General features: G+C 55.0%; 1 protein-coding gene across 3 annotated transcripts; it reads left to right on the top strand.

Annotated features, from left to right (window-relative positions):
- On the top strand, window positions 1-12,543 carry FURIN (furin, paired basic amino acid cleaving enzyme). 3 transcript variants are annotated; one of them, XM_081289366.1, is made up of 16 exons: window positions 1-341; window positions 4,665-5,002; window positions 5,373-5,471; window positions 5,585-5,680; window positions 5,949-6,077; window positions 6,187-6,263; window positions 6,566-6,654; window positions 7,169-7,341; window positions 7,871-8,083; window positions 8,539-8,639; window positions 8,750-8,853; window positions 8,948-9,065; window positions 9,178-9,357; window positions 9,774-9,898; window positions 10,003-10,109; window positions 10,366-10,959. In XM_081289366.1, the coding sequence occupies exons 2-16, from the start codon at window positions 4,826-4,828 to the stop codon at window positions 10,813-10,815; spliced, it is 2,238 nt and encodes a 745-aa protein (XP_081145492.1). In that variant the 5' UTR covers window positions 1-341; window positions 4,665-4,825; the 3' UTR covers window positions 10,816-10,959. The 3 variants fall into 3 exon arrangements, with proteins under 3 accessions (XP_081145492.1, XP_081145490.1, XP_081145491.1); XM_081289364.1 differs by having other exon boundaries at window positions 2-341; window positions 10,003-10,113; window positions 10,366-12,543; XM_081289365.1 differs by lacking the exon at window positions 1-341 and adding an exon at window positions 375-959 and having other exon boundaries at window positions 10,003-10,113; window positions 10,366-12,543.
- Window positions 12,544-13,183: the final 640 nt, after the last annotated feature.

Here is a 13,183-nt window from a genome sequence, read left to right as displayed (position 1 = left end):
GAGCGCGGAGGTGGCGCCGCGAGGGGGAGGGGCGCGGCGGCGGAGGAGGAGGAGCCCGGGCCGCCGCCGCCGCCGTGACAGCGGCCCGAGTAAACAAGCCGCGCCGCCGCGGCCCGGCCGCTGCCCCCGCCCGAGCCGGAGCGAGGCCGAGCCCTGCCCTGGTCGTCGGCCGGGCCGAGGCCGCGCCGCCGCGCCTCCCCGCCTCCGCACCGTGACGCTGCTGCTGGCGCGGGGACCGCGCCGAGCCCAGGCCCCCGCCGCCGGGCTCTCCGCTCGGCCGAGGGGCGCCTGAGCCGCCGCGGCGCTCGCCTGGAAAAGTTTCCCCGCCCGGGCTCCCCAGGGTAAGCAGTGAGGGCGCGGGGCCCGGGGCCCAGGGAGGCAGCGCGCCGCGGTGCCGGGCCCGCGGGGAGCCATTCAGGCCGGGCCGCTCTGCCCCAGGAGAGCGAGCTCCGCGGCCCGGGCGCCCCGGCGGGGAAGAATCGAGGGCGCTGGTGTCGGGGTAGCCCTGACCCGGGCCCTTGCTGCCCGCCCGGCTTTGGGAACTGGCTCCGGGGCCGGTCCGGAGGTGGAGCCACGGGGACCAGGAAGGGCGCTCCGTAGCCCACCTGAGCGCCCGGGCCCCGGCCCTGGTCCCTGCCCGTGCCGGTACTTTTCCGCTTGGGGCCGGGGCGAGCCCTCTGACCCCAGGAAGCGCCTGCGGGGCCTCTGCTGGGGGCGGGATGGGGAGAGAGAATTCCGGAGGCGCTGGGTGCTCCCGCCTCCCCGCCGTCCTCCGGGGCCGCCGCCGGCTCGCCCACTCTGCGGCTGGGGAGGGCCTGCGTCCCACCGGGAGAGGGGAGGAGTGGAGCGGCAATTCGTGAGGTAGAGATCATTCACGCTGGAGCCTTGCCTCAGTCCGCACACCTGTGTGGTGGGCGCACTCAGGTGTGGGATTCGGGGATGCTGGCAGGCTGGCTCAGGTAGGTTCCAGGGCTGCTTCCTCCCGAGGCCTGGTGGAGGCCCCTGCTGTCCCCGTGGGGTGGCTAGACCAAGGGGCTGCCCAATTCCCAGACAGGTCTGACGGCAACCACTTGTCTGGTCAGTACCTGCTTTCCCATCACCCACACCCCTTTTCCCCGCGGGGGCAGACCCTCATCTACTTGAGAGTGTTGGGATGTGAGGGGAATCCAGGTGATGTGCTCTTAATGAGGGCTGGGCAGCTTCTGGCCAGGTGTGGACACAGCATAGGAGAGTAGTCAAGCTTGCCCCAACTTAACCAGAGCAGCCCTAGCTAGGTTTACTATTACCTATACTGGGCTTCCACATAAGATTTGATTTTTTTTTTTTAATAGAGGATTCTGTGGCTTTAAAAAAAGTTTGAAAACCGCTGGTCTAACCGTTTTTACCACCAAGGAAACTGAGGCCCAGACAGAGGAAGTGACTTGTATAAGATCACACAGCAAATACTAGCTGAGCAGGAACTAGTAGTCAGAAATTCTTGGGAGCCTCCCAGTGCCTGTAACAGGACCTGGCTGGGGTCTTTGATGGAAAGAGAGATCTGATTGGATTTTCCAGTGGCCCTCAGTGGCTTGCTCTGTGGTTGTGTGGGAATCAGACCTCCAGTGCCTGGAAAACAGCAGCCCAACCTGAGGTAGGTGCAGTTCAGGTGCAGTGGGGTAACCATCTGTGTTGGAAAAGTCTGAGACTGGAGAAATGGGCTCTGCCCAAGAACAACAGTCAGAATGAGCACCCACATCTCTCTCTGGTCAATCCTGGAGCTCAGGTCCATGTGAGACCCATCACTAGGGGACAGAAATACAGCAAGCCTCAGAGTTTAAGACCACTGGGACTCAGAGGGTGAGTCAGAGTCTAAGATGGGGGTGGGGAGAAGCCCATTCATTCACTGTTCTCAGCTCCTGCTCTTTGTGTGTGGGGGGTGGGGGGGTCCTTCCTGTGTCCTGGATGCTAAGACAGAACTGTCTGCAGGTCTTTGTGGCTCTCAAAGCCATAAGGATACCTTACTATGGCTGAGGACGCTAGGTAGAGGATTGGTAGGCTCTCTTTCTTGGAGTCTGTTTAGTTGTGCCTGAAGCCTGCTTTCTTTCTGGGTGCTGCAAGGTAATTAGATAGTTGGTTAATCATCTTTAACACCAAGCAGCTGCAGCTCCGTCCACGGTGTGCTGGAATCTGGGCTAGACCCAGATGAATTCAGCCTTAGATTTGAAGGCCCATAGCACTGTGGTCAGTGTCTCTTTACATGACATCTGGATCCAAGAGGCAGCTGTGTGGCAAGAAGTGGAGACGATCTCAGCTACTTGGAAGGCTGAGGCATGAGGATCACAAGTATAAAGCCGGCCTTGGCAACTTCACAAGATTCTGTCTCAAAAAATAAAATAGGCTAGGGATATAGCTCAGTGGTAGAGTACATTTGGGTTCAATCCCTAGTATACCCCCCCCCACGTGGCGGGAGGAAGAGACCCAGTTCCCATATGGCTGTGCCCCCTGTGCCCCATATCCTTTTATTTTTATTTAAATTTTAGTTTTAGAGATTGAACACAGAGGCACTTTACCCCTGAGACACATCCCCAGTCCTTTTTCTTTTTAAATATTTTGAGACAGTTTCTGGCTAAATTGTTGAGGCTCGCCTCAAATTTGTGATTCTCTTGCCTTAGCCCCCCTGAGTTGCTGGGATTACAGGCATGTGCCACTGAGCCTGGCCCCACATTCTTTTAAATGGGGCCTCAGGGTCCCTCCACTCCCAGGGACTGGGACATGCTTCAGCTGCCCAAAGCTTAATGGAGCTGTGGCTCCCAGGCTTATCATGGAGCCCTGTGGGCTCTGCCCATCAGGGGTGTGGAGAAGCTGCATTGTAGATGTCTCCTGCCATCAGCTGTCAGGTTATTTTGGTGTAAACTGAAAATACTCCAGGAATTATGTGGAGTCCCCCACCCCCGCCCCCAGCCTGCCTGGTGGGACTACAGCAGCCAGAGAGGCTGGTTGTGGCTGTGACAGCCCCTGAAGAAACAAGGGGTTCCCAGTGTCTAGCCTGCCTGCCCAGCTCCCCAGGGCCTGTGTGAGCTGGGGTACCTTCATTTGCCATCTGGCAGTATGGCCTCCTTTGGGGCTGGGCCAAGGGTATAGTAGGGGCATGGGGCCCTGTGGGCAGGCACAAAAGTGACTCAAGGAGCTTGGCACTGAGACAGGGTACCCCCAGCAGCCCAACTGAGACTACCCTAACTGCTGCCCACCCCAGGAGCTTGGCTTCTGGTTAGTCAGGGTCCCTGTATGGGGACAGTTATGTGGCCCCAGGCACAGAGGTCCCGCTGTCTGTTTGCTAAAGGAGGAAAAACAACACATGGACTATTGATTCAGCCTCACCTTGGCGCTCCTGGCTTTGCAGCCAGTGTTTGCCCTGGCTGCCCAGCTCTGATTACACAAGGTGGTGGGCCTGGAGCAAGCAAGGGGGTGGCTGGGAGCCCCCAGGCAAGGCAGGGCTGGGAAGCCCCCGATTTCCCCAGGAAACAGTAAAAAGAGCCTGGGCACCCTGACTTTGCAGATGGCTGCCATCTCAGCCTTAGAGGGAGGTGAAGCCTGGGGGATCTCCTATGCTCCAAGCATGTCCTCCCAGGCTCCATCCCAACTTGGGTTGACCATTTTTCCTCCCAGGAACTGTGGGCTTTGTGAGTAACTCCCTCGGGCTGAATCTGTTTTGCTGAACCAGGAAACTCTAGTGAGTTTGGTAGACCCTGTTCATTTAAAAACCTTTAAAAAGCCAACATTTTTATTCCTTTAAATCCTCACTATTGTTGATAATATACAATGATACAAAGAAGGAAATACCAGTTACTTGAAATTGTCTTCATCTTGAGAGAACCATTGTTAACATTTTGGCGTGTGTCCTTCCAGATTTTGTTTTGGGTTATGTATAAATATGCATGTATAAATAGTTTTTAAAAAAAAACAAAATAAGATTGTGTGTACATACTGCTTTATAGTGTATCTTTTTTACTTTGATTATGGTGAATTTTTATTTGTTGTTTCTGATTTTGAGGAAAAAAAGGAACTCAAAACTTGATATTCTTTCTTCATCCCACTTCTGTTCCCTGGTTTCGAAAGAAGGAGATGTATGTGGGAATGGAGCTGGGGCTCAGAGATAGAGCGCTCGCTAGCACGTAGGAGCTGGGTTCTACCCTCAGCACCACATAAAAATAAATAAATAAAATAAAGGTATTGTGTCCAGTTACAACTAAAAAATAAATATTAAAAAAAAAAGAAAGAGATGTGTGTGTATAGGGTGGTCCATGTGTCAGTTTATTACACTGACCTTGGAGGGGTAGATTTCTTCAGGGGTTTTTTGGTTTAACTCCTTTCTTCTCCACTAGCACCCACACCCTCTTTCTTGTACTAGGGACTGAACCCAGGTGTGCTTTACCACTGAGCTATACCTCCAGATATTTTTATTTTTTGAGAGATAGTGTCTTCCTAAGTTGTCGAGGCTTGCCTCAAACTTGGAATCCTCCTGCCTCAGCCTCTCAAGTAGCTTTAATTACAGGTGTATGTCACTACCCCTGGTTTCCCAGAGCCTCTTTTAGGCCCAGATTGAGCCATGGGGTAGAAAGGGCAGCCTTAGGCATGTGGCTGAGGAGGGACTGACTCTTTCCCCCTTTTTCCCCTGTTCCTCTCAGAGCCGGCAGCCCTCATTCTCCTCCACAGCCCTGCCCATCTCGGCTCCATGCCCCCACCAGTCAGCCCCGGGCCACAGGCAGTGAGCAAGCACGTGGAAGCTAAAGCCCTGTGACCAGGCCAAGGAGACGGGAGCTCTGGGGTTCCAGCCTCCTGCCACCCCATGGAGCTGAGGCCCTGGTTGCTATGGGTGGTAGCAGCAGCAGGAGTCTTGGTGCTGCTGACAGCTAATGCCTGTGGCCAGAAGGTCTTCACCAACACGTGGGCTGTGCACATTCCTGGAGGCCTAGCCGTGGCTGATAGCGTGGCACGAAAACATGGGTTCCACAACCTGGGCCAGGTAGGTGTGTCCTGGCCTGCTGGCCTAGGCACAGGACATTGCCTGGGGGTGAAGACAGTGAGAACAGTGATTCTGACACCATAGGACTGAAACAATTGGGCTTATCTTCTCAGGGTACCTAGGTAGTAGGCAAGTTCTGGGTGGCCAGTGAGATAGAAGCAGTGGCTTGTCCTACCTGTGGGCTTTTGGCATAGGTTGCTCAATCAGCATATCCAGTGAGGGCAAAGTCCCCTGCTTGTTCTTGCAGGGTCCTGGGCAGGAAGCAGATGCCCTACCACCCACTGCTGTTGTGAGCCTCCCCTTCCAGCCATTGTCTACCCCCAGCCCCTGGGGACTGAAAGCCCATCTCAGTTACCCTGATCTATTACAGATCTTCGGCGACTATTACCACTTCTGGCATCGAGCAGTAACAAAGCGGTCCCTGTCACCTCACCGCTCACGGCACAGCCGACTGCAGAGGGAGCCTCAAGTGAGTATGACCATAGCCCCTCTTGTTGCCACCCTACCCTTCTCACTGTCAGGAGCTCCTCTTGCTTCCTCCCCTCACCCAAGCTATATCATCTTTCCCTTGCTTCCTCCCAGGTGCTGTGGCTAGAACAACAGGTGGCAAAGCGAAGGTCCAAGCGGGATGTGTACCAGGAGCCCACAGATCCCAAGTTTCCCCAGCAATGGTACCTGGTATGTGGCCTCTGGGGGACTTGACCCCTCCAGATATGTCTAAGACTTTCTCTAATTCTTTTTTTTTCCTTTGCTGGGTGATCTTTCCTCAGCTCATCCCTCCAGAGCCCTTAACATTTCACAGAGGCCATAAGACCAATGGTGACTCTTCTAGAGCTGGGATGAGTGGAGAATGAGGTTTTGGGGTGGTGAAGGGATTCTTCAAATTAGTCCTAACCTTACACAATCAACCACATCTTGTAAATAATCAGGTTGGGTGTCTTCACAGTCTGGTGTCACTCAGCGGGACCTGAATGTGAAGGAGGCCTGGGCCCAGGGCTACACAGGGCACGGCATCGTGGTCTCCATCCTGGACGATGGCATTGAGAAGAACCACCCAGACTTGGCAGGCAATTATGTGAGGAGGTGGGGGAGGGAGGCAGTAATCCCTGCTGAGGAGTATCAAGGGGACCTCATGTTCTGCCATTTGATTAGACTGCTCCTGACAATGACCACATCCTTTCCAGGATCCTGGAGCCAGCTTTGATGTCAATGACCAGGACCCTGACCCCCAGCCTCGGTACACACAGATGAATGACAACAGGTAAGAAACGGCAGGTCCCTGACCTCTGTCTCCCTTCTCCTTTCTTTCACCAAGGACATAGGGCTGAGCCTAGGTGCCTAAGGCATCTTGTGCCTCATGAGCCTGAGTGCCACAGTCCTGGTCCAGTTGGAGATGGCCACAGGCCCAGTGGAGTGTGTGTGGCAGGGGTCTGTGCATACACATGGATGGTGATCATGGGTAGAGGGGTGTGCTGATCCTTCCTGCTGCTCAGGCTGCCCTGGCCTCTCTGCATCTGCTGTGGTGTGTCTATTCCGCTAATGCTCTGCTTTTGGTCCTGGCAGGCATGGCACACGGTGTGCAGGAGAAGTGGCTGCAGTGGCCAACAACGGTGTCTGTGGTGTGGGCGTGGCCTACAACGCCCGTATTGGAGGTAGGTGTGTGCCTTGGTCCCTCTATCCCATATTAGAAGTGGGAGGGCCCTTCTGGTAGGAGTGTACTCTGCTTGTTTTCCTTTTGGCCACACATGCCTCATTCCCACTGGGGATCCTTCTGACCATAGGGGTTCTTAGTAACTCAAAGAGCTGGACTCCCAGTGCTGGTGGTACTATGGGGTGGGGGGGGTGTCTATTAGCAGGAGTCTAAATCCTGACAACCCAATCTGAGTCCTTACATGGCAGGCCTTGATCACCTCACTCTTCTGAGAACTAAGAATCTTTCTAATCCAGAATGAGAGGTTAGGGGCAGAAAGCACTGTCCTCTTCCTCTCCTTGTGTCTTTTCTTGGAAAGGCAATAGTTAGGGGCTCAGGGTTTCTCAGCACTGACCTCTACCCTCCCCTGCTCCTCTCCTGCCCGTCCCCTGGGGTGTGGGACTGGGTTTATCCCCAGAGGGGCCCGTGGTAGTGGGCCCACACAGCATCCTTCTTCTGATCCTTTCTATGGCCAGGGGTGCGCATGCTGGATGGTGAGGTGACAGATGCAGTGGAGGCACGCTCGCTGGGCCTGAACCCCAACCACATCCACATCTACAGTGCCAGCTGGGGCCCTGAGGATGACGGCAAGACAGTGGATGGGCCAGCCCGCCTTGCTGAGGAGGCCTTCTTCCGGGGGGTTAGTCAGGTAAGGTGGGGGTCCTTGCTCAGGCCTGGAAACCAGGCCTAGCCTCTTGGGGCTGGCTGGGCATGGTTCTCTCCATAGCTCTCTTCCTTTTGTTTTTATTTACTGTGTTTATTTTTAATTGTACACAAGTGTCTTTATTAAAACATTAAGGGCTAGAGGTGTAACAGTAGTAGAACACATGCTTTGCATGTTCAAGGGCCTGGGTTTGATCCCAGCCCTATTAAAAAGAATAAAAGTAGGGAGGACAAAAAAAGCATAAGTTAAATAAAAGTCACCCATAATACTACTCCCTGGAGATCACCACTCTGAGCATTTTGGTAGTTATTCTAGTCTATTTTTATTTTGTGTACAGAGATAAATTCTGTATACATACTTATCTACCAGGGATCTCACAGGGGATGTGAGAGGTGGATCTGGATCCAGAGTTCCCGGAGAATGAGACTCTAGCCTTCCCAGTCTGTAGCAGTGTCTTCAACTGAATCTCCCTTAAGTACCTATCCTGAGTGACCCCAGCCCACTTTGTCCACAGGGCCGCGGGGGGCTGGGCTCCATCTTTGTCTGGGCCTCAGGGAATGGGGGCCGGGAACATGACAGCTGCAACTGCGACGGCTACACCAACAGTATCTACACGCTGTCCATCAGCAGTGCCACACAGTTCGGCAATGTGCCCTGGTACAGCGAGGCCTGCTCATCCACATTGGCCACCACCTACAGCAGTGGCAATCAGAATGAGAAGCAGATTGTGAGTCTTGCATGGGGCAGGGAGCTGGGGAAGTGAGGCTGTTATTGGCTCTGCTCAGGGTCCCCTTTTAGACCTCTCTGCCTCTCATCCCCATGTGGCTGGGTGATAGCCATTCAGGCATCATAGAATGTGAGTCGGAACCTCTCTAAGACTCTTGAGAGCTGTAAAGCTATCTGTGAAGCCCTTTAGGCATGTAGAGTCTCCATAAAAACAGGCATTGCTCTCCAAGCTCTTGGTGAACCTCCTTATTCCTTGGGAAACTAAAGTCCAGAAGGGGCCATGCATTGGTCTATCCATAGCAAGTTAGTAAGACATCAGTTGCGATTGAGGTTTCTTCACCCTGGCCCACCATGCCATTGGTAGTATCCAGGGCCTGTGGACAGAAGGAAGGCAGGCAGGTTGCCCTTCTAGCCCCCTGTACCCATCAAAAACCGAACGCTTTTGTCTCCTGGCAGGTGACCACTGACTTGCGGCAGAAGTGCACAGAGTCTCACACAGGCACCTCAGCCTCTGCCCCCTTGGCAGCTGGCATCATTGCTCTCACCCTAGAGGCCAAGTAAGTGGATGAGGAACATCCTTGTTTCAGTGTACTATGCAGGGCAGTATTTACTATCCAGCTTTTCTCCAAAAAGATTGAATCCTGGCCTCTCCCTTCCTCCTGTGCAGTAAAAACCTCACCTGGCGGGACATGCAACATCTGGTGGTTCAGACCTCAAAGCCAGCCCATCTTAATGCTAATGACTGGGCCACCAATGGTGTGGGCCGGAAAGGTGAGGGCAGGGCAGCCCAGGGGGAGCTGGACTCCAAGGTAAGTGGAGGACATTCTCTGCCTCCCTGCTGATCCTGCCTTACTTGTCCCCACAGTGAGTCACTCATATGGCTATGGGTTATTGGACGCAGGTGCCATGGTGGCCCTGGCCCAGAACTGGACAACAGTGGCCCCCCAGCGGAAGTGTATCATTGACATCCTCACTGAACCCAAGTGAGAACTGGACCTGGGCTGGGAGGAGGCAAGTGGGGCCTGAAAGCTATAGGGGGTGCCCCCTGGTCTTTTTGGGCAAAATTGACACCCCACTGTGATACTCTCTGCACAGGGACATTGGCAAACGGCTAGAGGTGCGCAAGACTGTGACTGCATGTCTGGGCGAGCCCAACCATATCACCCGGCTGGAGCATGCTCAGGCGCGGCTAACCCTGTCCTATAATCGCCGTGGCGACCTGGCCATCCACCTGGTCAGCCCCATGGGCACCCGCTCCACCCTCCTGGCTGCCAGGTTCTTGTCCTGTACCCTGCTCGCCCTGCCCATCCCCTCTTCTCCCTCACAGCCCATGTTCAGTCATTCACCCACACCCCTAATAATCACTATCGAATACTACTGAGGGCATTGTTGGCATTTGGGGAGGGACAGCTTTATCCTATGGGATTGCCTCATATCATAGGAATCCCTCGCTTCTACCTATTTAACATCAGTGTTGTGTTCCCTTATGAAATGCCTTTGTCCCTCTAGAGTCCCCTCGCTGAGAACATTTGGCCCCCTGGGAAACAGCCAAGCCAATAGGCATTTTCAGCCCGGCAGGATTGGTGCTGCATGGGGGGAAGGGTGTTTGGACCATGTCTTGTCTGTTAGGTGTCACCTGGCCTGGCATCCCCCAAGGCCCTCAAATGGCTATATTCAACTCCCTCCTCCAGGCCACATGACTACTCTGCAGATGGGTTTAATGACTGGGCCTTCATGACAACCCATTCTTGGGATGAGGACCCTTCTGGCGAGTGGGTTCTGGAGATTGAAAACACCAGCGAAGCCAACAACTATGGTATAGGGGATACTTGAGGGGTGGGGAACAAGGAAAAGAGCTGGAGGGACCTGGTGTGATGCCAGTGCCCTCTAACCCTTGCTTCTTACCCCCTTCTCTAACAGGGACACTGACCAAGTTCACTCTTGTACTATATGGCACAGCCCCTGAGGGGCTCCCCACACCTCCTGAGAGCAGCGGCTGCAAGACCCTCACATCTAGCCAGGCCTGTGTTGGTTAGTAGTGGGTTCTATTGGGACCAGCAGGTGCACTGGGTTAGGTGAGGGACAGTGGGTGCCTGTCCTGAAGCCCTGCTCTAGGAGAATAAGGGGTCTTAAAAGACCTGGAGGATCCTAGGGACTGTGGTAATTGTGCTTGGGGCTGCAGGTCTAGGTTCACCAGGCTGCCATGGACCTGGGACTGAGGGCTTACGTGGCTCGTGGCTGTGGTCCATTTGGCTGACACTACCTTTCTCTCTCTGCTGGCAGTGTGTGAGGAAGGCTTTTCCCTGCACCAGAAAAGCTGTGTCCAGCACTGCCCACCAGGCTTCACACCCCAAGTCCTTGATACACACTATAGCACTGAGAATGACATGGAAATCATCCGGGCCAGTGTGTGTGCCCCCTGCCATGCCTCCTGTGCCACATGCCAGGGTCCAGCCCCCACGGACTGCCTCAGCTGCCCCAGCCATGCCTCCCTGGACCCTGTGGAGCAGACGTGCTCCAGGCAAAGCCAGAGCAGCCGCGAGTCCCCTGAACAGCAGCAACCACCAGGGCTGTCCCCAGAGGTGGAGGCAGAGCCACGGCTGCAGGCTGGGCTGTTGCCCTCTCACCTGCCTGAGGTGGTGGCTGGCCTCAGCTGCGCCTTCATTGTGCTGGTCTTCGTCACTGTCTTCCTGGTCCTGCAACTACGTTCAGGCTTCAGCTTTCGGGGGGTGAAGGTGTACACCATGGACCGTGGCCTCATCTCCTACAAGGGGCTCCCCCCTGAAGCCTGGCAGGAGGAGTGCCCATCAGACTCAGAAGAAGATGAGGGCCGGGGCGAGAGGACCGCCTTTATCAAAGACCAGAGCGCCCTTTGACGAGCCCACTGCCCGCCCCTTCAAGCCAATCCCTTCCTTGGGCACTTTTTAATTCACCAAAGTATTTTTTTATCTTGGGACTGGGTTTGGACCCCAGCTGGGAGGCAAGAGGGGCAGAAACTGCTTCCTATCCAATCCTTGGGCCCACCTAGCTGCCCAAGGTAGGGCCCCAGGACCAGCTGGGGACAGGGGAGGGCCTCACCTCACCCCCAGCACCCCTCCATGTGGAGAAAGGAGTGAAACCTTTAGGGCAGCTTTTCAAGGCCTAGGCCCCAGCCGGAGTTCTTGCGGAGTGAAGAGGCAGTCCTTTTGGGGATTCACGACCCAGGCTGCAGCTCTTGCCCCTTCCCTGTCCCTCTAAAGCAATAATGGTCCCCATCCAGGCAGCAGGGAGGCTGGCCTAAGAGGTATTTGAAGGAGAGGTCACCTCACCAAGGGCTTTTGCATCCCCAATCCTGTCCCGCTCCTCTGGTGAGCCTCAGCAGAAGTGGCAATCATAGGAAGGGACCAAGGCGAGGCAGGTGCTTCCAGGTGTGCACATGTGTGTGTCCCCTGCCTCTGTGCTATAGGCCTCTACAACAGCTGGCTGTCAGGCTGAGCCAGGCTGGTATGGGCCACGGCTGCAGCTTGGGGCGGGGGGAGCCCATGCTGGTGTCCTGACCACCCTCTTATCTCCAACACCCTCCCCTCCCACCAGGGCCCAAGTCCCTGTTTTCTGAGCCCGGAGCTGCCTGGGCTGTTGGCACTCACAGTCCCGGAGCCCCTGGGTGGGTGGTGGGGAGGGACGGTGGCCCAGCCGGCCTCTTCCGCCTCCCACCCAATGCTGCTTTCCCCTGTGGGGATCTCAGGAGCTGTTTGAGGATATATTTTCACTTTGTGATTATTTCACTTTAGATGCTGATTTTTTTTTTTTGTATTTTTAATGGGGGTAGCAGCTGGACCACACCCACCTTCTCACACTCACCTTCTCACACCCACGTCCACCCTGCTCTTCCCCTGGCTGCCCAGCTCCTGAGGTGTAGGGGCTGCAGCATGTTGCTGAGGAGTGAGAAGTAGCTGAGCCCCAAGTCTTAAAGAGACAGGCCAGCCAGTTGGGCTCTAGGAAAAGGGGTCAGGGTGGAAGGGGCAGGCTGACATCTGTGTTTCAAATGGGGCTTGTGCCAAGGGCTGATGGGTCATTGGCTCTCCAAGTGCCAGGGGTGGGCAGGTGGTGGCACCTAAGCCCCCTCCAACACTGTGCCCTAGCAGAGAAAACACTGACCTGTTATGCCCCCCCAAGCCACCTCTTCTGACGTGCCTTTTGCACCCCTTCCATTAGGACAATCAGTCCCCTCCCATTTGGGAGCCCCATTTTCTTTCCCCTAGCCCTTCCAGGTACCCAGTCACCTGCCCAGGGGTGCCCCCTCCTCTCCCATCCCCCTACCCTCGTGGCCAGCCCGGCTGGTTTTGTAAGATACTGGGTTGGTGCACAGTGATTTTTTTTCCTTGTAATTTAAACAGGCCCAGCATTGTTGGTTCTATTTAATGGACACGAGATAATGTTAGAAGTTTTAAAGTGATTAAACGTGCAGACTATGCAAATCAGGCCTGTCCTCTGGTGTGGTGATATATTTCTTCCCAGGATCACTGGCTGTGTCCTGGCTGGGGAAATGGGATCTGGATTGGAGGCCATTTAGGCCTACTGATGGCCTGCCTGCCTGCCTGTAGGTAGGCCTGTGTCAGAAGGCCAGGGACTTTAGGGCCTCCTGCAGGGAACAAATAAATGCACCAGGGCAGCCCTGTCCTCCTCCACCCCCAAGAGGAAGCTGGAGACAAGCCCCAGGGTGTAGGGCAAGTGACTGATAGGGGCTGAACTGGGTAGAGAATAGGTGGGCCTGTGTTCCCCCTGAAGTGACCTAGCTACAAAGCCACAGGGCTGAGGCCTAAAGTGGGGTCTGACTGAACCCAAAGATGACATTGGTATGTGGGGTGCTGAGTCCCACATGGAAAACTATATACCTAGCCATTCCCCAGCTGGAACGTTGGACCGTTGGGGAATGACTAGGTATGCCAGTCCCAGGTTTCCCTTAGAATAGAAATGCTTGCCAGTGATAGGGATTGGAGACCTTGCTCCCAGGACGTGTGCCTGACAGGCCTCTCGGGAGATTTTATTCAAATGGAGGCTGGCCTGAGTTCTTAGGGAATCCAGTGGGATGGAGAGGGCCTGGACTAGTTTTCCCTGTTCC

The sequence above is a fragment of the Spermophilus citellus genome, assembly GCF_964194105.1.
Source record: "Spermophilus citellus genome assembly, chromosome: 4".
Classification (NCBI taxonomy): Eukaryota; Metazoa; Chordata; class Mammalia; order Rodentia; family Sciuridae; genus Spermophilus; species Spermophilus citellus.
The sequence above is the reverse complement of the archived record's forward strand: the minus strand, read 5'-3'. Positions and strand labels throughout refer to the sequence as shown.